A 24,300-nucleotide genomic window follows, 5' to 3' on the forward strand; every position below is an offset into this window, starting at 1 on the left:
AAAAGTGGGTGTGTGTTGGGGGGTACTTGGGAGAGAACCCGTGCTTTTCATCACGTGAAAGCTCCACAGTCCCTGTCTCAGTTTTAGGAAGGTGACAGCGGATTTGTCAGAGTGGATTATTGGAGAAGCTGTTAATCTCTTTCAGACAGTAGTAAAAAGTAGCGAACTAAAGTTGCAGCACGAAATTTACTCCGTAAACATTTCAAACAACCCTCAGAGTCTTAGTATCATTAGCTAACATAGCTGGGAGGTGGTCTTGCCTGCTATTGAATGTATATTTTACCTCTATTTAAATATTTAAATGATATTTGCAGTTTGAAAACTTAAAAGAGTTCAGACTCTTAGCGCCAAAACTTGAAACCGCGCGTTTTTTAGTGTTTAGCTGTGTTTCTGTTCTGTTACCATACTCCTTTAAAACTACATCTCCCAGCATGCTTTGGAGCTGGTCTGACCTCATTTCAAATGGCCCCGTAGGGCAACAAGGCTGGTTACTTTTGACCGTGCTACTTGTGCCATGAAAAAATTGATCCCAATTGGCAGTTATTTGGTTTTTATATCTGTCAGGCACCCTTTTTGAACTGTGGTCATCAGTAGAAGGCATCTGGTCTGGAAGGGCCCATCCATCCCTGTAGCTGGACGAGGGACCAGGGAAACTGTCTCCAGCGATCTAAATAGGAGGGAATGTTGACAAGGGAGCACCGCTGGGGCTGAACAGAGGAGCAGGAACTGGAGCTCAGGCTGAGTCTGAAAACTGTTGGCTCCAGACTTTGGCTCGCGGACGGTTGGAAGTGGGAGATGGAGATGCCAGAGGAACCCGCCAACAGTGGGCATTCACTACCCCCGGTTTATATTTACAGTCCCGAGTATGTCAGCATCTGCGACTCCCTTGTGAAGGTCCCCAAACGGGTAAGAGAGGTCTGGATCAAAGACCACGGTTTGCGGGGATGGGGGGAGGAGGATGTGAAAGGGAGTGCGTTAGGAAACGGGAAAACTGGACTGAAGGATATCTTCAGCCAAAATTTAACTAGCAGTGCCAGGCACGCCAAGCCGAGCAGAAGGAAGTGCCTCGTTACCTTCAGAGAGCGCAGGGGGGCATCCAACGCTCGAGTGGGGGCGGGGGGCGGGGGAGGGGAAGGATTGGCGCAGAGGTGAGTGGAGTTACCAATGGGAGGTCCTGGACCACAAACTGTTAGGAGAGAGTATTCCATCACTTGCCTTAGTAAAGCTGGGGAGCTTCGAATCTTGGCGATTTTGAGACTCTGTGTTTGTCTTAAGTGTATTCTGTTAAAGTGACAGAAGGGAGGAGAGAGAGAGTAGTTAGTTCTCCACGCAGGCTGTTGTTAATGGCACGCAGGGTGTTGTTGTTAATGGCATTTCAGTACTTTGGACCTTAAGGAGACTGTTCTGCCTTTCTTTGATGCTGTTTCAGGCCAGTATGGTCCACTCTCTGATCGAAGCCTATGCCCTGCATAAACAAATGAGGTAAGTACATTGACCTTTCTGAACATGATCATTTATGAGGGCAGGTGTGTTCATAGCCTTAATACCTTGTCTCTTCCTAGTGGGACTAACCAGCGAGAAATGCTGCGTTCAAAAGATAAAAAGAAAAAACAAAACAAAAACAAAAAAAAGCTTGTGTGGGAGTGGAGTGTTCAGTCTTTGTTAGATGCCTGTAGTTCCGGAAGAGCTTGAGAATACTTGGGAAAGGCACACGAAGGGGTTAAGATCCCTCAAAAATGGGACTTTGCTTCTAGATAGGTGAGGAGGTGTTAAGCTGGAAAATGTTTTGGTTTATATTTGGTCTGGATTTTGTTTGTTTTCTAAAGCTAGATTTGGGGATGTGGGTTCAATTTGAGACTTAGATCTGCTACCCCACCCCCATCACCACCAAACTTTAAACTGGTCTCTGTTGACCACACAAGTAAAGCTAGCTACATCCTTCTCAAAAACAAGCCAAAAACAAGCTTTCTGTTGATCGCCAATTCTATATTTAATGCCATAAATGAAACTATTATGGACCTGGCACATGTCAAATCAGGTTTTCTCATTACTAACCAACTAGGTGACTGGCTAGATCACCTAATGCTGCATTTTCTTCACAGAAAGTAATATAATAGGTTTTCATATTTTATTCTTAGTATTAAGTCATTTTTAGTGTGTACATTCTTTCAGAATGTGTTGTTGTTGTTTTGAGACAGGGTCTCACTGTGTAGCTCTGGCTAGCCAAGAACTGTTAACATCAACCAGGCTGGCCTTGACTTTACCAAGAACCACCTGCCTCGCCTCCCAGGTGCAGGCTCAGCAGGTGTGCAGCACCAATACCCTTCTAGGAATGTTTTCCTCCCTACGCTTAACTCCTATGTTCAGCAAAATAACTACTTGCCTTTCCTTAAAAGTATTTTAACACTTGGCCTTTGGAAGGCTGAGACAGGAACATCACAACTTCAAAGCCAGCTGGGTAACTTAGCCACACCCTGTCTCAAAATACAATTTTTAAAGGGGTTTAAGATAGTGTTCAATATGTAGAACACTTGCCTAGCATATAGAGGGCCTAGGCTCCCCCACACAAAATTAACACAAATATTTTATTGCAAACAAGATGTCAAAGCAAAGTCATTAGCTTGCTGCTGAGTAGTAGTCAGTAGTCTTTCCTTTTAGGGTGGAGTGAAACAGATGGGAAGGTGCTACAAGACAACAATTAGAAAAGGCTGGGATGGCAGGGCTTGGTGGCGCACGCTTTTAATCCCAGCACTTGGGAGGCAGAGGCAGATGGATTTCTGGGTTTGAGACCAGCCTGGTCTACAGGAGTGAGTTCCTGGACAGCCAGGGCTACACAGAGAAACTCTGTCTCAAAAAAAAAACCAAAAACAACAAAACAAAATAAAACCTGGGATACATAAAACAAAAGCTTGTATACAAAATTGAAACAATGTCTCTCTACATAGCCTACCTAGGCTGCCCTAGGACTCACTACCAGAGACCAGGCTGGCTTTGAATTCACAGAGATTCCTCTGCCTCCCGAGTGCTGGGATTAAAGGTGTGAGCCTTTGTACTAGGCTCCTTGATGTTTTTATTTTAAACACTTTATTACATTGCATTTATTTATTTTGATGGGGCTCGGGGGCCTGAGGGGTTGGTCAAGTGCCACAGTATACACGTGGAGGTTGGGAAAGAACTGGCAGCAGCTGCTTCTCTCTGGCTACCATGAGGAGCCTGGGGGGTAAATTTAGGGTTTCAGTGACTGCCCCTGAGCCATCTTGCTGGCCCTAAAATTTTATTTTAGTGGACACTTTGTTCATCTCTGGTGATATAGATGTGTACTTGAAGAAAAAACAAGAATCCTTGATTTTGTCTATATATTTAACTTTTGAGGTTGACCCACAGGATTTCAAACACCTTGATTATACTAGTTGCCTAAATATCCTACCTGGACTAATTCGCAGTAAACTCATAGTTGTACTTCCATTCAGAAAACATACATGGCGCCGTTCTGTGGCTAGAGCAGTGCTCCTTCCATTTGAATGGGCAATCATCTTGTTAAAATATATGTTCTTGGTAGAATACAAATTGGTTTACTAGGCTTAGGGTGAGACTTGGGCTCTGGCTTTCTAAGGAAGAAATGCCACGCTGCTCGTATCTTGACTGCCTGTTAGTGGCAAGGGTTAGAGAACATTCCTGCAGCAGAATCTAGAAGAAGAAATGGGAAATCAGCAGGGAGAAGGCAGAAAATCCATGAAACTCACTTCCTTTATGCTTGTTCCGTTTGTCCTTTACTGTGAGGAGCTGATTGAGAGGGTCCAGGCGTTTCCTCCATCTTTCCTTCCTCTGGGAGATAACTGGAAAAGACCAACTAATAGAAACGTTTTCTATTAGCAGACTCTGGGGAGATGGCATAGAAAAAGTAAGAACATTTGTTGTACAAGCACTAGGACCCAGGTTCCCCAGAATGTACAGGAAAGGCTGGGTTTCGTCACACGTACCTGTAAATTCAATGTCTTGGCAGGGGTAGACAAGAGTCTGAATAATTGGTGGGGCTTGCTGATCGCCAGTCTAACTCCAGGTTCAGATTCAATGACAGACTCTTTGTCTCAAGTGAATGTGCATGAGAGTTAGAGCAGGACGTGTGACATCCTTCTCTGGCCTCTGTGCATGTACAGACTTGCAAACTCCCATGCGTAGTACCCTGCTCCATAAATAAAACCTTTTTATAGTTGACTTCTCTTTTTCTTTGAGACAGGGACTTACTGAACTCAGTTTGATCTAGAACTTGAAATGTAGCCCAGGCTGGCCTCACACTCACCCTCCTCCTGTGCTATGAGTACAGATAATTGCTTCCATAGCTAACATGTTACCCTTATATATTTGGGGGTGGGTGAGAATCAACCATAGCGCCTTGTACATGTAGATTTTGTATGACTGTGCTACATCCCCACTCCAATTTCCCTCCTGTTTACACCAGTATTGATGATCATTGTCCAAGAAGTTTGTTATATGTTATTCCATCTCTACATAAGGTCACTAAGTTGACTCATTTTATAAGTGAGAAAGCTGAGGTATAGAAAAATCAACTTGGGGCTAGAGAGATGGCTCAGTGGGTAAGAATACAGACTGCTCTTTTGGAGGTCCCGAGTTTAAATCCCAGCAACTACATGGTGGCTCACAACCATCTGTAATGAGATCTGATGCCCTCTTCTGGTGTGGCTGAAGGCTGCTACAGTGTACTTATGTATAATAATAAAGAAATCTTTGGGCCCGAGTGAGGAGAGGCAGCAGAGGCCCTACTTTCAATTCTCACAATCACCTTACAGCTACAGTGTACTCACATACATAAAATAAATAAAATCTTTTAAAAAAAGAAGAAAAAAAGAAAAGTTAACTTACCTGAAGTTATAGAAGTAGGAAGTCTAGAGTTAGAAAAGGAATCCAGTTCTCTGGCTCCAAATTCTGACTGTTTGATAGCCACGCTGCCTGTTAAAAGAAAGATCCACAGGGATAGGGATACAAGGTTTAGCACTAAACATCTGACCAAAAGGATTACTCAGTCCAAGTAGCAGCAGATTTAAATGTAAATAGCTTTGCCAGTTTGTCACACGAGATGTGACTCACAGAGTCAAGTTTATATTTTAGTCTTTTAAAAAATAGTTTTATATTTGCATATTTTGTGTATATGAGTGTTTTGCCTGGATGTGTGTATGCATGCATTTTCTGTGTATGAGTATTTGCCTGCATGTGTGTGCCTGGTACTTAGCCAGGTCTGATGAGGAGGTCATATCTGCAAATGGAGTTATGCATGGTTGTCAGTCACCATGTGGGTGCTGGGAAACGAACCTCAGTCTTCTGCAAGAGCAGCAAGTGTTCTTAAACCCTGAGCCATCTCTCCAGCCCCAGAATTCTTTCAAAATGTTATTTTTTCTTTATTTACCTATTTATTTATCTATTTATTTAGGGGGATGTGTGGGCCGTAGAGCACATGTGGGGATCAGAGGGAAGTCAGTTGTCTCCTCCACAATCTGGGTTCCAGGGATTAAACTCAGGTTGTCAGGCTTAGTGGCAGGGGCTTTTACCCACTGAGCCATCTTGCTGGCCCTGGGTTAGTGAGTTCTGTGTGGCTAAACCAGAGACCTTGATCCATGATTATCTGTTTGAGTTAAATACAATTCTTTTCAACTATGTTCCTTTACCTAAAACCTCAAAGGAAAGATCTGGCCTCTTGCCTGTCCTTGGTGGGGTCAGTATCGTAGATGGAAGACGTGAAGGCTAAACAGTGTAGTGTGTGTTAATGACTTTAGTTCACGGGAACCAGAAGTTGCCGGTTCTCTTCTCCATTCACACGGTTGGCTGCTGTTTCCAGCACCTTGCGTACTCTGGGTCTGACTCATGGTTCTATGTTCGCTCTATGATTTTTAGGATAGTGAAGCCCAAAGTGGCCTCCATGGAGGAGATGGCCACCTTCCACACTGATGCCTATCTGCAACATCTCCAGAAAGTCAGCCAAGAAGGTGATGAGGACCATCCAGACTCCATAGAATATGGACTAGGTAAGGTCTTCTCATGCAACAGTGGAAGATCAATAGTCATCCCCCCCAGCCCCCGCCTGTAGTTATATTGCTTATGTTAGTCTCTCCCTATGCATATGTATAGTGTATGTATGTATGTATGTATGTATGGGTGTGGCAGTGTGCATGTGTCTGCTCATACACACATGGAACTAAAGGTCAATACCGGGTGTCTTCTTCACTCACTCTACACCTTAAGAATGCTGCAGTCCTAATGGCAGCACTTAGGTCTACTCTGGCAATATGTATGTATGTATGTATGTATGTGTGTGTATATGTGCGTGTGTATATATATACACACATAGATATGTATATGTGTATATGTTTATATGTGTATATATGCAAATCCAGCTTCCCTGTAATCATATATTTCAAATATAGATTTATTTGGTTTGGGTCTTTTTTAGTTTTATTTTTTGAAACAGTGTCTCACTACTGTAGCCCTGGCTGGCCTGGAACTTGTCTGTGTCTATCTTCCAAGTGCTGGGCTTAAAGGTGTGTGTCACCATGTATGGCATGAAGTAAATTTTTATATTCTGGCCAAGTTTCCTACCTTATCTTTCACTAAGAGATTTATTAGGAAGATGGGTTTATAGAAGGACACTAGATTGGGAATCAAGACACTGGTCCAAGGCTTGGGTCTATATGACTACCGGCAAAATATATCACCTCTCAGGTCTTGATTGACTGCTGGTGGGATCTGAGAAGTTCATCTTGGAGGCTTAATCCTTTCGTTGTCTTCGCTCCTGAACCCTGGAGATGTGTCTGTCATTGGAGACGAGTCTGTCTCCACTGGAGCTGAGGACAGCTCAGAAGCAGCTTCTTAGTAGACCATGCTGTTGTCCTACCTCAACCTCTCCAGATCATCTTTAACAGGCTTCCTTGCTTTTGTCCCCAGGTTATGACTGCCCAGCCACAGAAGGGATATTTGACTATGCAGCAGCTATAGGAGGAGGTACAATCACAGCTGCCCAGTGCCTGATTGACGGGAAGTGTAAAGTAGCCATTAACTGGTCTGGAGGGTGGCATCATGCAAAGAAGTAAGAAAACAACCTCTCTGCTTTCTGACCCTTTCCTCAGTCAGCTTCTCAGTTATATAAACCTGTGGACTTGTTGTACTGACACGCAAGGGAACCGTGTGTGTGTGTGTAGCATTTTATAAGGTGTTCTGAAAACATGCAAGTGAAGATAGATGACCTAATATAGTGGAAAGCACTCAACTGAAAGTCAAGGTGTCTGAGTTGTATGCTTTGTTTCCTGCAAACTTGGCTAAACCTCCCACTGCCCCAGTTTCTTCATCAGTAAAGCATAGAGCTAAACAGTCTACATACACAATTCCCTGTCTTGAGGACTTGGCTCTAGAAACAGGAACAGAATTGGAATGACCAGAGGACAATATAAATTATGATATTAAGGGAATGCGTATAATTATACAAGACAAATAGAATAGCAGTAAGGAGAAGTTAGTCATGAAAGCCTTGGGAGAGGTCTATGTATGTGAGTACACTGTAGCTGTCTTCAGACACACCAGAAGGGGTGTGAATGTCCCATTACAGATGGTTGTGAGCCACCATGTGGCTGCTGGGAATTGAACTCAGGACCTCTGGAAGAGCAGTCACTGCTCTTAACCTCTGAACCATCGCTCTGGCCCACTAAAGGAGTTTTTTAGTAAGTAGGCATTTGATGAGAGTAGACATAGAAGAAGAAAACTTTAGAACAATCAAGGGGTTTTACATTACTCTATCCAGGGAAAGTGAATACATGGATATCTCTCTTTCTAAGGAAAAAACTGGTTCTTAGGTGCTCTTTGCTTAGAGAAGGCCTTTTGGAGTGTGTGTGTGTGTGTGTGTGTGTGTATAACTCCCTACTCTGTCTGACATAAACTACAAGGTCTTAGTCCACATCTGGAATCTCAATGGCTGTGTTAGAAGTACTTACTACTTGTTAAGGAAGGGAGTCAGCTGGGTAAAAGACAGCAGCTGTCTTAGTACCTGCCAGTGTGTGCAGCCAATCAAGCCTTGATCTTCAGTTAAAAACAAAACAACATTTGATTCTTTCAGACTGAAAGTCAGCACAATTTTCATCATATGCAAATTTACATAGTAGTGTGGTATCCTTTTTGAAATGTATGGGTTTCCTAGCTAAAGGAGGCCTTGTGAAACTAAATATCTAGAATCTACGACCCAGGCAGTAGAAAACTGATACTTTAGTAATGATTTTGAATGGTCTTAAACAAAGAGACCAACCTGCTTTTGTTAGTTTTTGTTTTACTTTTTAAAGTGTAAAACTAAAACAGGAGCTTTTCTTATTCAAGCAGAGAAGCTTGCTCTGAAGCCAGGGGTTCCCTGTCCTTTGGGCATGTAGAGGAAGAAAGTCCTACAGTGTCCCTGAGACGCTTGGCTCTGGCAAGTGTGCTGTCATTTCCCAAGTTTCTGACCACTGCAAAAGGCCTGCTGGGGCCCAGGTCAATTTCAGACCTTCCTCCTTATACCACCATTTTCCAGCCAATGGCCATATATTTCCATGGGATCAGTCGTGGCTGGCTGCATGCAAGTTCAGCCGTACCCACGTATCACTCACTGTTTAGGACAGCTTTCCATTCAGCTAATTGTCTGGAAACAGACAGACTTGTGGTAAATGGAAAAGACAGACTTTGCGGGGATTGAAAGACTTTGGACTTGCTTCAGGTCTGAATTCTGAGATGTTCTTGGCACCCCTAGAGCCTCTCTGAAGCGGGGCTACAAGCTTTTAAGCTTACATGAAGCTAGGCATGACCTGTTATTGTTACTAGAAATTTTGGAGATGCCCAACCTGGAGTGTCCCTTGTTCATGGGCAAACTGGGGTCTCCTCTTGTGCTTTTAGTCCAACTAATTAAAGAATTTAAGAATAGACTCAAGCTAGGCATAGTGACACATGTTTTTAATCGTAGCACTCAGGAGACAGAAACAGGCAGGTCTCTTAGTTCTTCTACTCCTACTAGGACTGTGTAGTGAGATTCTGTCTCGGTAAAATAAAATAAGCTCGAGGACAATGACAATTATTAGTCTTTAAAAAGAAACCCTTAGGGCAGGCAAGCTGTAAATTGTGGTAGCTGTCAAGGAGGCTGCGAAAGAGGAAGAGAGAAAAGCATGCCTTTTGTAAGCCAGCACACAACAGAAATGAGGGGTTGGGAATCAGGGGTAGAAATAACATCAGGGAAGAGTAAGAAAACACAGAGTATCTGGAGAAGCAGAATGGCCAGTATCTGAAGAGAGAGATACAGAAGGAGAGATTGATTGATTGATTGATTGATTGAGTATACTTTTCTAAATGATTCAGAAAAGCAAGCAGGCCTAACCCAGCCAAGGCTTGAAAAGCAACTGTAGTGCAGGATGGGGAGGGGCAAAGGGGGGGGGAAGGTGTGGCTATGGCTTCTGGGAAGGAAAAGTACGCCCTCTGATTAAGGATGTAATTAATTGTTACTCCCATCTATAAGCATGCCTTTAGGTAGGCTCTTGGACTTGCTCCATTAACTCTTTTATTTTGAGTAACTTGGACTGTTAACTTAGATTCTGATTTCTTATCTCCTCCAGATATCCTAACAGTCTCTGCTCTAAAGATGTTGCCCTGACATCATTTAGGAGATAGGATGAAACTGGGGACTGGGTAAAACCCATTTCCATCATGGAAAGCCAGAGATCCAGTTCCAAAGCTGTCTACCAGATGCTCTTAGTGTCTGGACTGGAGTTCTGCTCACGGCCACATGTAGGCAGGCAGGGGTGCTCATTTGGGAGGAGATAAGGAAGGAGAGCTCCCTTTTAGCACTTGGACATTCCTGGAATGGCTGCTTTTGGGGATCCCTGCCCTAAGCTACCCATCAAGTTTCTATGTCCTGTTCTTGTCACTGCAATCTCACTATCTATTTAAACCTCCTAGGTATACAGATTCATAGATCCTATTTATTTCTTAAACCAGCATTGATTAAACACTGCATGTAAGGCACAAGTTTCTTATCTTTAGTCATAAGATAGGGAAATTGGAGCCAACTTTATTTCCCCCCACCCAAATGAAAAAAAATCTTTATTTGAAAATATTCAGGTGCTGTCAGGGTTCTGTTGTAACTAGCTTCTCGAAAACTTTGGTAGTATTAAAATTGGGAAATATGGGCCACAGGCCTCATCCGGCCGGATCAGCGCCGGGGTAGCGGGAGCTCAGGGTTGCCTGACACCCGCCAGCTACCCACGACCCCCGCCGCAGGATTTTGGGACTGCTGGTGAGTGGAACACAGCTTCTGCTCCAGTCCAATCACGCGGGACCTGAGACTGCTCTGGTTGGGGAGAGAGGAATCCGGCCTACATAGGGCCACAAGCCACATCCGGTCAGAAAAGCACCGGGGCAGCTGGGGCGCAGGGTCCCCTGACACTCGCCAGCTACCCACAACACCCGCCACAGGATCTTAAGACTTCTGGTGAGTGGAGCACAGCTTCTGCTCCAATCCAATTCTGCGGGACCTGAGACTGCATTAGTTAGGGAAGCAGAAACCAGCCTGAGTAGGGCCACAGGCCTCATCCGGCCGGATCAGCGCCGGGGTAGCTGGAGCGCAGGGTTGCCTGACACCCGCCAGCTACCCACGACCCCCGCCGCAGGATTTTGGGACTGCTGGTGAGTGGAACACAGCTTCTGCTCCAATCTTTAAACAGTGACAACGATAACAACTAACCCCAGAGATTACCAGATGGCGAAAGGTAAACGTAATAATCTTACTAACAGAAACCAAGACCACTCACCATCATCAGAATCCAGCACCCCCACTTCGCCCAGTCCAGGGCACCCCAACACACCGGAAAAGCTAGACACGGATTTAAAAGCATATCTCCTGATGATGATAGAGGACTTCAAGAAGGACTTTAATAACACACTTAAAGAAATGCAGGAGAACACTGCTAAACAGGCAGAAGACAATAAAGACGAAGCACAAAAATCCCTTAAAGAATTGCAGGAGAACACTGCTAAAGAGTTACAAATCCTTAAAGAAAAACAGGATAACATAATCAAACAGGTAGAAGTCCTTACAGAAAAACAGGAAAACACATCCAAACAGATGATGGAAATGAACAAAACCATACTAGACCTAAAAAGGGAAGTAGACACAATAAAGAAAACCCAAAATGAGGCAACACTGGAGATAGAAACCCTAGGAAAGAAATCTGGAACCATAGATAGGAGCATCAGCAACAGAATACAAGAGATGGAAGAGAGAATCTCAGGTGCAGAAGATTCCATAGAAAACATCGGCACAACAATCAAGGAAAATGTAAAATGCAAAAAGATCCTAACTCAAAACATCCAAGAAATACAGGACACAATGAGAAGACCAAACCTACGGATAATAGGAGTGGATGAGAATGAAGATTTTCAACTCAAAGGACCAGCAAACATCTTCAACAAAATTATAGAAGAAAACTTCCCAAATCTAAAGAAAGAGATGCCCATGAACATACAAGAAGCCTACAGAACTCCAAATAGACTGGACCAGAAAAGAAATACCTCCCGACACATTATAATCAGAACAACAAATGCTCTAAATAAAGATAGAATACTAAAAGCAGTAAGAGAAAAAGGCCAAGTAACATATAAAGGCAAGCCTATCAGAATTACACCAGATTTTTCACCAGAGACTATGAAAGCCAGAAGATCCTGGACGGATGTTATACAGACACTAAAAGAACACAAATTCCAGCCCAGGCTACTATACCCAGCCAAACTCTCAATTAACATAGATGGAGAAACCAAAGTATTCCACGACAAAACCAAATTCACACATTATCTCTCCACGAATCCAGCCCTTCAAAGGATAATAACAGAAAAAAACCAATACAAGGACAGGAACCACGCCCTAGAAACAACAAGAAGGTAATCCCTCAACAAACCTAAAAGAAGACAGCCACAAGAACAAAATGCCAACTTTAACAACAAAAATAACAGGAAACAACAATTACTTTTCCTTAATATCTCTTAATATCAATGGACTCAACTCCCCGATAAAAAGACATAGACTAACAAACTGGCTACACAAACAAGACCCAACATTTTGCTGCTTACAGGAAACTCATCTCAGAGAAAAGGATAGACACTACCTCAGAATGAAAGGCTGGAAAACAATTTTCCAAGCAAATGGCATGAAGAAACAAGCTGGAGTAGCCATTCTAATATCTGATAAGATTGACTTCCAACCCAAAGTCATTAAAAAAGACAGGGAGGGACACTTCATACTCATCAAAGGTAAAATCCTCCAAGAGGAACTATCAATCCTGAATATCTATGCTCCAAATACAAAGGCAGCCACATTCATTAAAGAAACTTTAGTAAATCTCAAAGCACACATTGCACCTCATATAATAATAGTGGGAGACTTCAACACACCACTTTCACCAATGGACAGATCATGGAAACAGAAACTAAACAGGGACACAGTGAAAGTAAGAGAAATTATGAATCAAATGGATCTGGCAGATATCTACAGAACATTCTATCCTAAAACAAAAGGATATACCTTCTTCTCAGCACCTCATGGTACCTTCTCCAAAATTGACCACATAATTGGTCACAAAGCAGGCCTCAACAGATACAAAAATATTGAAATTGTCCCATGCATCCTATCAGATCACCATGGACTAAGGCTGATCTTCAATAACAAAATAAATAATAGAAAGCCAACCTTCACGTGGAAACTGAACAACACTCTTCTCAATGATACCTTGGTCAAGGAAGGAATAAAGAAAGAAATTAAGGACTTTTTAGAGTTCAATGAAAATGAAGCCACAACATACCCAAACTTATGGGACGCAATGAAAGCATTTCTAAGAGGAAAACTCATAGCTCTGAGTGCCTCCAAAAGGAAACTAGAGAGAGCACGCATTAGCAGCTTGACAACACACCTAAAAGCACTAGAACAAAAGGAAGCAAATTCACCCAAGAGGAGTAGACGACAGGAAATAATCAAACTCAGGGGTGAAATCAACCAAGTGGAAACAAGAAAAACTATTCAAAGAATCAACCAATCAAGGAGCTGGTTCTTTGAGAAAATCAACAAGATAGATAAACCCTTAGCCAGACTCACTAGAGGGCACAGGGAAAGCATCCTAATTAACAAAATCAGAAATGAAAAAGGAGACATAACAACAGATCCTGAAGACATCCAAAACACCATCAGATCCTTCTACCAAAGGCTATACTCAACAAAACTGGAGAACCTGGATGAAATGGAGAAGTTCCTAGACAGATACCAGGTACCAAAGTTGAATCAAGATCAGGTTAATGATCTAAACAGCCCTATATCCCCCAAAGAAATAGAAGCAGTCATTAATAGTCTCCCAACTAAAAAAAGCCCAGGACCAGATGGGTTTAGTGCAGAGTTCTATCAGACCTTCAAAGAAGATCTAATCCCAGTTCTTCACAAACTATTCCACAAAATAGAAACAGAAGGTACTCTACCCAACTCATTCTATGAAGCCACAATTACTCTGATACCTAAACCACAAAAAGACCCAACAAAGATAGAAAACTTCAGACCAATATCCCTTATGAATATTGATGCAAAAATCCTCAATAAAGTTCTTGCTAACCGAATCCAAGAACACATCAAAACAATCATCCATCCTGACCAAGTAGGTTTCATCCCAGGGATGCAGGGATGGTTCAATATACGGAAATCCATCAACGTAATCCAGTATATAAACAAACTCAAAGACAAAAACCACATGGTCATCTCGTTAGATGCGGAAAAAGCTTTTGACAAGATCCAACACCCATTCATGATAAAAGTCTTGGAAAGATCAGGAATTCAAGGCCCATACCTAAACATGATAAAAGCAATCTACAGCAAACCAGTAGCCAACATCAAAGTAAATGGTCAGAAGCTTGAAGCAATCCCTCTAAAATCAGGGACTAGACAAGGCTGTCCACTTTCTCCATACCTATTCAACATTGTACTTGAAGTCCTAGCCAGAGCAATTCGACAACAAAAGGAGATCAAAGGGATACAAATTGGAAAAGATGAAGTCAAAATATCACTTTTTGCAGATGATATGATAGTATATATAAGTGACCCTAAAAATTCCACCAGAGAACTCCTAAGCCTGATAAACAGCTTCGGTGAAGTAGCTGGATATAAAATTAACTCAAACAAATCAATGGCCTTTCTCTACACAAAGAATAAACAGGCTGAGAAAGAAATTAGGGAAACAACACCCTTCTCAATAGTCACAAATAATATAAAATATCTTGGCGTGACTCTAACTAAGGAAGTGAAAGATCTGTATAATAAAAACTTCAAGTCTCTGAAGAAAGAAATTATAGAAGATCTCAGAAGATGGAAAGATCTCCCATGCTCATGGATTGGCAGGATCAACATTGTAAAAATGGCTATCTTGCCAAAAGCAATCTACAGATTCAATGCAATCCCCATCAAAATTCCAAATCAATTCTTCAACGAATTAGAAAGTGCAATCTGCAAATTCATCTGGAATAACAAAAAACCTAGGATAGCAAAAACTCTTCTCAAGGATAAAAGAACCTCTGGTGGAATCACCATGCCGGACCTAAAGCTCTACTACAGAGCAATTGTGATAAAAACTGCATGGTACTGGTATAGTGACAGACAAATAGACCAATGGAATAGAATTGAAGACCCAGAAATGAACCCACACACCTATGGTCACTTGATCTTCGACAAGGGAGCTAAAAACATCCAGTGGAAGAAAGACAGCATTTTCAACAAATGGTGCTGGCACAACTGGTTGTTAACATGTAGAAGAATGCGAATCGATCCATTCCTATCCCCTTGTACTAAGGTCAAGTCTAAGTGGATCAAGGAACTTCACATAAAACCAGAGACACTGAAACTTATAGAGGAGAAAGTGGGGAAAAGCCTTGAAGATATGGGCACAGGGGAAAAATTCCTGAATAGAACAGTAATGGCTTGTGCTGTAAGATCGAGAATTGACAAGTGGGACCTCATGAAACTACAAAGCTTCTGCAAGGCTAAAGACACCATCAATAAGACAAAAAAACCACGAACAGATTGGGAAAGGATCTTCACCTATCTTAAATCAGATAAGGGACTAATATCCAATATATATAAAGAACTCAAGAAGGTGGACTCCAGAAAGTCAAATAACCCCATTAAAAAATGGAGCTCAGAACTGAACAAAGAATTCTCACCTGAGGAATACCGAATGGCAGAGAAACACCTGAAAAAATGTTCAACATCCTTAATCATCAGGGAAATGCAAATCAAAACAACCCTGAGATTCCACCTCACACCAGTCAGAATGGCTAAGATGAAAAATTCAGGTGACAGCAGATGCTGGCGAGGATGTGGAGAAAGAGGAACACTCCTCCATTGTTGGTGGGATTGCAAGCTTGTACAACCACTCTGGAAATCAGTCTGGCGGTTCCTCAGAAAATTGGACATAGTACTACCGGAGGATCCAGCAATACCTCTCCTGGGCATATATCCAGAAGATGTCCCAACCTACGGTAAAAAGGACACATGCTCCACTATGTTCATAGCAGCCCTATTTATAATAGCCAGAAGCTGGAAAGAACCCAGATGTCCCTCAACAGAGGAATGGATACAGAAATTATGGTACATTTACACAATGGAGTACTACTCAGCTATTAAAAAGAATGAATTTATGAAATTCCTAGCCAAATGGATGGACCTGGAGGGCATCATCTTGAGTGAAGTAACACAATCACAAAAGAACTCACACAATATGTATTCATTGATAAGTGGATATTAGCCCAAAACTTAGGATACCCAAGATATAAGATACAATTTGATAAACGCATGAAACTCAAGAAGAATGAAGACCAAAGTGTGGACACTGTGCCCCTTCTTAGAATTGGGAACAAAACACCCAGGGAAGGAGTTACAGAGACAAAGTTCGTAGCTGTGATGAAAGGATGGACCATTTAGAGACTGCCGTATCCAGGGATCCATCCCATAATCAGCTTCTAAACGCTGACACCATTGCATACACTAGCAAGATTTTGCTGAAAGGACCCAAATATAGCTGTCTCTTGTGAGACGATGCCGGGGCCTAGCAAACACAGGAGTGGATGTTCACAGTCAGCTATTGGATGTATCACAGGGCTCCCAATGGAGAAGCTAGAGAAAGTACCCAAGGAGCTAAAGGGTTCTGCAACCCTATTGTTGGAACAACATGATGTACTAACCAGAACCCCGGAGCTCTTGTCTCTAGCTGCATATGTATCGAAAGATGGCCTAGTCGGCCATCAATGGAAAGAGAGGCCCATTGGACTTGCAAACTTTATATGCCCCAATATAGGGGAATGCCAGGGCCAAAAGAATGGGAATGGGTGGGTAGGGAAGTGGGGGGTGCTATGGGGGACTTTTGGGATAACATTGGAAATGTAATTGAGGAAAATATGTAATAAAAATCAAAAAAAATTGGGAAATATGTTCATACCTGTTGACTTGGTAACAATATTCTTAGACCTCTATTCTGAGGAAATAACCCAGTCTTGGGGATGGTACAGCATATCACTACATTTGAAAGTTAAATAAGAGTGATGTTCAGAAATTCTACTAAAGGGCAAATGCTATTAAATATTAGGACTATCAAATTAGAATAAAGAAAAGACTGGCCTAACCTAGTATGATCCTCAAAGAGACCAATTCTGGCTAAGTTTGTAGAAGATACATTGTGAAAGTACAGCTTAGTTGCCTTCCTGGCTAGGCTGTGCCTTGACCAAATTCCTCTTTCCTTTGCCTCATTTTCTCTCATTGTGAACACAGGCAGCTTGGCCAAGTCCAGTGAGTCCATTGGTACACAAAATCTAGGCCTTTTGGCAAGGGGGTAGAGCACACAGCAACAGTATCTAGGAGGAAGAGAGAGGCTCCAAGGCATGTTTATTCTTTGTATTCTCTGCCAGTGTGTTCTCTCCCCTCACTCCATTTGCCTCTACCATCCCCCAGAAAGTCCCCATTCAGTGGCTCAGGATGCTATGTTGTATTCAGTCTCAATAATGGTGTGTGTGTGTGTGTAAAAGTGAATACAATTATTTTTCTCCTGTTAAATTTTTTATGCCAGCTCATCATTCAACCAAGAACTAGAAGGGACAGACAGTTGAATAAACTGTCACTGGGCTCATCCTTTACAGACGAATTCTACCTTCTTCCTTCAGTTTCTGCATTTGCAGCTTCCTGTATGGATCAATTCAGTAGGCACTTTTCCTCCATACTTTGCTCTGGGTCAAGTGCCACCTGCTGGCAGTCAACTGTTACGGCCTCTGGTTTTGTTTTTTGTTTTTAAATGATATGCAGCTTATTTTCATTTCATTTTATTTTATTTTATGACCTCTAGCTCTCTTTGTAGCCAAGAATGCCATTAAATTGCTGATCCTCGCTCCTCTACCTCAAAGTGCGGGGATTACAGAGATGTAGCACCATGTCTGGTTTATGCAATGTAGAGGGTCAACCCCAGGACTTCCTACATACTGTGTAAGCTCTCCACCACCTGAGCCCAGCCCCAAGGTTTTAGTGCTGGAAATTGAACATAGAGCCTCATGCATGCTAGGCAAGTGCTCTATCACTGAGTTACATTCTCAACTTGGCATTTCATCTTTATATGTCCTAAAGTCTAGATGTACATATAAAGTGATCAGTCTTGACTGGGTGCAGTGTAGTATTTTATCCATGCATTTGGTAATATAACTTACTTTGATTTCAATGAGGAATTTCTACTGAAATCTCTTTAAATCTGTACTGATATTTTCCTTCACCAAATGATCACTTTGACATTTTATAATATGTAAAGTATGCCTCAATAAATTTCAAGAAAAGATCATTTTTAAGGGCTGTTAGTCCCTCTTTCCTTCCATGTCTCCACTATCGTACATGGATATAGTTTACCCATGGTTTGCAGGAAAGGAAGGTTTTGAGAACTTTAAGAGAGATTGTGTTCTAGTTTGAATAAAGCCTGGACAGGTAGAAACACATGGCTGAGAAGCAATTTGGAGGTCTCAGATGGGGAATGAAAGATGGAAAAGGGGACCAGACAGATGGCTCAGCAGGTAAAGAGCTTGCTGTGCATGAGAATCACAGTTCAGATCCACAGAACCCAGGGAGAAGCTGGTCAGATAAGGTGGCTTCCAGTAATGCCAGCACTAAAGAGGCAGAGACACGCGCGATTCTCAGTGCAAACTGGATAACTTAGACTAACCAGAATTGGTGAGCTCTAGGTTTAAGAGGCCCTGCCTCAATAAATGAAAGCAGAGAGCAATCAAAGTTGTCTAAGATATGGTCTTTCTACTTTGTTCTTATGCTCATGATTAATGCTTAATCATACGTGGAAGACTGAAGAATGTTAAACACACTATTCATTTATTACTTAAGACTCCATGTAGGACAGGAGTTTTAATGGGGCTCAATGCCTACTTATATTGCTGGTATGAGACAAACACTTTTTTTGATGATACTTTTAAGATGGGATCACACTGTATAGCCAAAGCTGCTTTAAAGCTTGTGATCCTCCTGCCTCAGCCTCCTGAGTGCTAAGATTACAAGTGAACACACCGTGCCTGGAGCAATAATTTCTTAGATTTAATTTGCACTGGAGAAAGCAATTTTTAAAAAAGGATGCATGGTAGGAGTAGAAAGGGCTGTTCATTAAAACATGTTGTGACAGCTTGTAGTATTTATATTTTCATCTCCTGTAATAAACTAAAACAGGTGGCAGTTGGAGAGAAGACTTAAATATTTTTTTTAAAAAAGCAAGTTCTAAAACTGGGGTGGATGACTAGATTTATCAAACTTCTAACAAGGAATAGATTTCTACATTTAGGAAGTAGTAGGAAATAGTCTCAAGGAAAAAGAAACCTAACACTAAAAAAATTTAAAACTAACATAACATACAAGGTTTTAGGCCACTAAGAATAAAGGATAAACACAGACTGGCAAAGCCCACATAACATAAATATGACAAATTGTAATAGACCTGTATTATTTGAGGCCACGTGTGTTATAATGTATAAAAAGAACTATGGCAAATGAACATGAATAGAAAATGTATAGGAGAATATAAGTGCAATTAAAAGATGGGAGAAGGAGGCTGGAGAGATGGCTCAGTGGTTAAGAGCACTGACTGCTCTTCTGAAGGTCCTGAGTTCAAATCCCAGCAACCACATGATGGCTCATAACCATCTGTAATAGGATCTGATACCCTCTTCTGGGGTGTCTGAAGACAGCTACAGTGTACTCATATATAATAAATAAATATATTTTTTAAAAAGATATGAGAAAATGTTCATTACTAATCAAAATGCAAATTAAAACAACTTAGTATGGTCAGGTGGTGGTGGTACATGCCTTTAATCCTAGAGGCAGATGGATATCTTGAATTCAAGGCTAGCCTGGTCTACACAGAGAAACCTTGTCTTGATAAAAATAGCCAAACAAACAAGCAGCTTGGTAGTAGATTGTGCAGGTGCAAAACCTTGCCTTCTGTTCCCAGGACTCCAGACAGACAAATCTAATGCGCAAAACCCTTTTAAGCCTATATCTGAAAGAATGTAAAAAAAAAATCAAAATCAAAATCTGGCAGTCAGGGAATAAAGCAATGGTGAGTGTAGTCCATGAAATATGTGTGCTTTGTTTCTCTGTATTCTTTTCTAAGGACTGGACCCAAGGCATTGCTTCCTACACACTGTACCACCAAGATACATATATCTCAAGCCCTTATGCTTTATGAAAATTATAGGTCATTTCAAGAATAAAATATACTTCTAAATAATTTATTTATTTTTATTTTATGTACATTGGTGATTTAACTGCATGCATGTCTGTGTGAGGGTGTCAGATCCTCTGGAACTGGAGTTACAGACTTGTGAGCTGCCATGTAGGTGCTGGGAATTGAGCCTAAGTCTTCTGGAAGAGCAGCCAGTGTTCTTAACTGCTGAGCTATTTCTCCAGCCCTGAATAAAATATATTTTAAAAGCGATATTTAAAATAATATGCACATTGCGATTACTTCATAACGCACGTGAGGAAAACTGGGAATCAGTCCACTGGTCGGTCATCTGACAGCGGCAGAGTTACACAGGGGTTTCTTTGATTTTGAGACATCATTTCACTTTGTGGCCCTGGCTGGCGTGGGACTCGCTGCTTGCTTCTGCTTTTCAAGTGCTGCACACTGTAGGCATGTGCCACCATACCTAGCTCATGATTTAAAAAAAAAAAAAAAAAAAAAAGACCTTTCCTCTTGTTTACAAAGGTTTTATGGTAAGATGATCACTGCTGTTATAGCTGAAATTTAGCAAAATAAAAAGAAGCAAAAAATAGGGTAGATATAGCCAGGAATTAAACTCTTGATTCTAATTAGTCTAACATGGATCTTTTCAGAAATAGACAAAATGACACAAATGCACAACAAATGGTAAAAATATTAACATCACATAGAGAAAATGAAATATTTATATTTTTCCTTCCTGTCAAATTTGAGATGACTCTTGATAATCTATTCTAAGGAAACTAATCAAAAAAAAAAAAAACCAAAAAACAAAACCCAACCCAAAACAGTAAGTGCATGTATGACGATGACGCTTGATGGTACTTTCTCAGCTATTTATAATACCCCCAAAGGCAACAGGAGCAATAGCTAAACACTGAACAGTAGAAGAATGGTTAGATAGTATCCTCTCTCTCTGGGATGGTATAGAACTATTAAAAATGGTGGTCAGAGCCAGGTGTGGTAGTGCAAGCCTTAAATCCCACAGGGGAGGTGGATCTCTGTGAGTTCGAGGCCAGCCTGGTCTACAGAATAAGTTCCAGGACAGCCAGGGTTACATAGTGAGATCCTGTCTCAAAAAAAGCAAAAAATTGGTGGCTGGGGTGATTGCATTCCTAGGAAAAATGTACTTCATAGAACATTGGAGTTTTGTTTAAGGGTAGATAGCTCTAACATACACTCATTCACTTAGATTTTACTCGTGCAAGATTTTTGTACAATTGAAAAAAATCTTAAAATACAGCAAAAATTGGTGGCTTTGCACATGTGGTATGGGCATATATTTTGTATGCTTATGCATGAGATAAAATTTAAAACTCACATAACATACAAGTTTTTAAGCCACTTAAAATTGTGTACATATACACATATCTTTTTTTTCTGTTTCCTCTATTTTCTCTGATGTACTTAAGTTATTTCTATAAATGAGAGGCAATGATGGAGTGGTATAGTGAGTGTGAGTGTGTGTGTATGCCTGTAATCATGTACAAGGTAGTATATGCTTTCTCGCTTGGGAAGGATAGAATTGCCCAGCAAAAGGATTGATGGCACTATAGCAGCAGAAAAGTGTGCTGCATCTGGAGAGCTCTTAATAGTGAAGACAGATCAGGACAACATTACAAAGTTCTGTGATTCATACTAAATAAAGAATAGGACATTTCCCCTGGTGGGGTGAGGACTTATTAAAGAATTTCAGTAGTTCTTCTGTATGCTGATCAAATTAGATACTATTGAAATCATTCGGTTTACAGACATGAAGCTCTTGCTGTATGTCATATGTGTAGGTAACATGCATATAAGAGGTTCTAATTATTCAAGGGTAGTGAGATTGGACAAATATTCACTTAATAAATCCATTTAAAGAAGTACTAAAACATGACATGGCAGTACCTTCCTATAATCCAGAATTTTAGAGGCAGTGGCAAGAGGATTGCAAGTTTGAGATCAGCCTAAGCTACATATTGAGACTGTATCTTTAAAAAGGAGGAGGTAGGGCTGGAGAGATGGCTTAACAATTAAGAGTACTTGCTGTTCTTGTAGAGGACCCAGGTTCAGTTCCCAGCACCACCCACATGATGGCCCAAAACTGCCCATAATTCTAGTTACAGGGAATATGATGTCCTCTTCTGACCTCCACTGGCTTTAAACACATACCTCAAAACACCCACACACATGAGATAAGAAATCTTTTAAAGGTCGGGGGATTGTAGAGTGCATGCTGAATGAGCAGAGTCTTATTATTAGGTGGATCATTAGGATGCCAGTAGGAATGAGGAAAATCGTGTATTTGTTTTGTCTTGTTTCATAAAATTAAGTCCTGAGTAAAACTATATAGTAGTTCCCCCAACAAAGGACATGACAGGGATCGGTGTATTTTGGTATGTTGAATTCCTGAGATTCTTGCACCATGGTTATTAATTGCTGATTTTAGCCAGGGTATTCAAGAAGTACCTATTTTCCCATGAGCTTCTCTTTAATCAACTCAGTATTCATAATAGTCTCTTCTGAACTACACTTAAAAATCATGGTACTTGCTTATTTTCTTCCTTTTCAATTGTGAATTAGCTTACCATATTGATGTTTTTTTTAATTTTGTGTGTTCACTTCATGACATCCTGCGTTTTATACATGACTAGTAACTTTGTGATAAATTAGTGTTGAGTGGCTAGGTGATGTATCTGATGATCTAGGAGACTCAAAAATGAATGGATGGATAGACTGGGTGTTAGGACATAATTCAGAGGGTTGCTTGAGTTGAGACTGATAGTGGTCAGTTCACCATCAGACACATCCATAGCTTTTGAAATCCTAGGAAACCCCAAAACCTTCCTACTACTACTCTTTGGTAATGAGAACTCCCTGTATTAGCAAAAGACTAGTGCAGCATTTTTGATACTGGTGGTAGCAACTCATTAATGGAGCATTTTAACAACTTAGTGGACTGCAACAATTTTATATATATATATATATACACACACACACACATACATATACACACATACATACACACACAACATTGTATCTATTATATATATATATGTGTGTGTGTGTGTGTGTATATATATATATATATATATATATATACATATGTATATATGAGAATTACATGAACCTTGTTTTGGGTAGAGGTTGGGTACACTTTTGACTACTAAGTCATAATGCAAAATATCATGCCACTGTAGAACAGAATGACCGTAAACTCTGAAATAAGACCTAGATGTGAATCCAGGCTCTACCACATAGCAGATGTGTGTTACTCCTAGATTCTTGCAGGAACAGTGTGTGCACAGCAGAGATGGAAGAGTTGTGGGAACGGCCAAGCCTGTTATTAAATTTGCAAGCATGGACTCCTATAGACGAGTGACCAGAGAGGAGAATTGGGATGCTCTTTATATGCCAAACTAAATAGCCTGGACTCTGTCAAGCTTGGCTATTTTTTTCCAGTGGTTCTTAACTGTCTTTGTCCATGAATGTCTCAGAAAATTCAATGAAAACCGTTTCTTTGTCCTTAGAAAATGTATACAAACAGAAAATGTTTTACACAGTTTGAGAAAGTTTCCTAAAACCTGTTCTGGATCCCAGGCTAAGAACTGTCACTTAGGCTAAGAACCCCCGCCTAAGACACTGAAGAGTTATTAAAAGGATCTCTGGTGTGCCTGTCTCTGTTTGGTTCTGCACTTCTGCTTGCAATGCCTTCCTTCATCCTGATCTGACAGTGCACTTAAAAACCCTCATGTGTTGTACTTAAAACTCAGCTGTATGGTACTTCCACCCTCTGACTGCATGACACTGCAGGCTTCCACCTGGCCACAATGAGCATCTTTGCCTCCTTTCTTGGAAAAAGAGGTCATTTGTCTAGCTGGTTGTGTTAGATGATGTGGTTTCCTGAGCCTTCCACTTGGGGGCAGTGAATGATAGAGCTGGAAGCTTGGCAAGCTCTGTGGGCGTGTGTAGAGTGAGACTTCTGGCTCATCGTTACTATCCAGTTAAGTTCAAACTGCAAGAGTGGGGCGTCCCCGTAGCTTCATCATTTTATGCACCAGATGGAGCGAATAAAGGTGACTGTACTATAGTTCCAATTCCCTGAAGAGCTGTACACAGCAGAACTTTTTACCATAGCAGCCAACCATCCTCCTCCACCTGCCCCTCCTGAGCACTAGCCTTACCAACGTGTAGATAACTGCATGAAAAGGAGATCTGGATGCCAAGTCAGCCACGTCATCTCCCCACCAAAGTCGGACACCTTATTTCATCCATGGATGGCACGTCCTTGTCCCGTGTTACTCAGTCCTTCCCCAGGCTGGCACCTGCAGAACAAGCACATTACCATAGAAGTCAGCGAGCAGCCAGACGGTCCTGTGGATATTTATTCAGCCGGTAAGGGGCCAGCTTCTCCATAACAAAACTCTCAAGCTGGCCACCAGAACAACCAGCCAAGGCATGCTTTGTT

At 41.4% G+C, this 24,300-nt stretch overlaps 1 protein-coding gene across 4 annotated transcripts in view; it reads left to right on the top strand.

The window, feature by feature from the left end:
- Nucleotides 1–476: 476 nt before the first annotated feature.
- Nucleotides 477–24,300, top strand: part of Hdac8 (histone deacetylase 8) — a 239,923-nt gene continuing 216,099 nt past the window's right edge. For 3 of the 4 annotated variants that reach the window (XR_003835670.1, XM_021153064.2, XM_085838080.1), the window contains exons 1-4: nt 477–906; nt 1,430–1,482; nt 5,908–6,038; nt 6,955–7,096. Coding sequence is in view for 3 of the 4 variants with exons in the window: in XM_021153064.2 (XP_021008723.1) it covers nt 796–906; nt 1,430–1,482; nt 5,908–6,038; nt 6,955–7,096 (437 nt within the window). In the remaining variant the exon portion in view is untranslated. Of the gene's footprint in view, nt 907–1,429; nt 1,483–5,907; nt 6,039–6,954; nt 7,101–24,300 lie in introns of those variants that run through there. The other variant, XM_085838081.1, reaches the window with a different exon arrangement.

The sequence above is a fragment of the Mus caroli genome, unplaced genomic scaffold (assembly GCF_978045245.1).
Source record: "Mus caroli unplaced genomic scaffold, Mus_caroli_1 scaffold_5, whole genome shotgun sequence".
In the NCBI taxonomy this organism is placed as follows: Eukaryota; Metazoa; Chordata; class Mammalia; order Rodentia; family Muridae; genus Mus; species Mus caroli.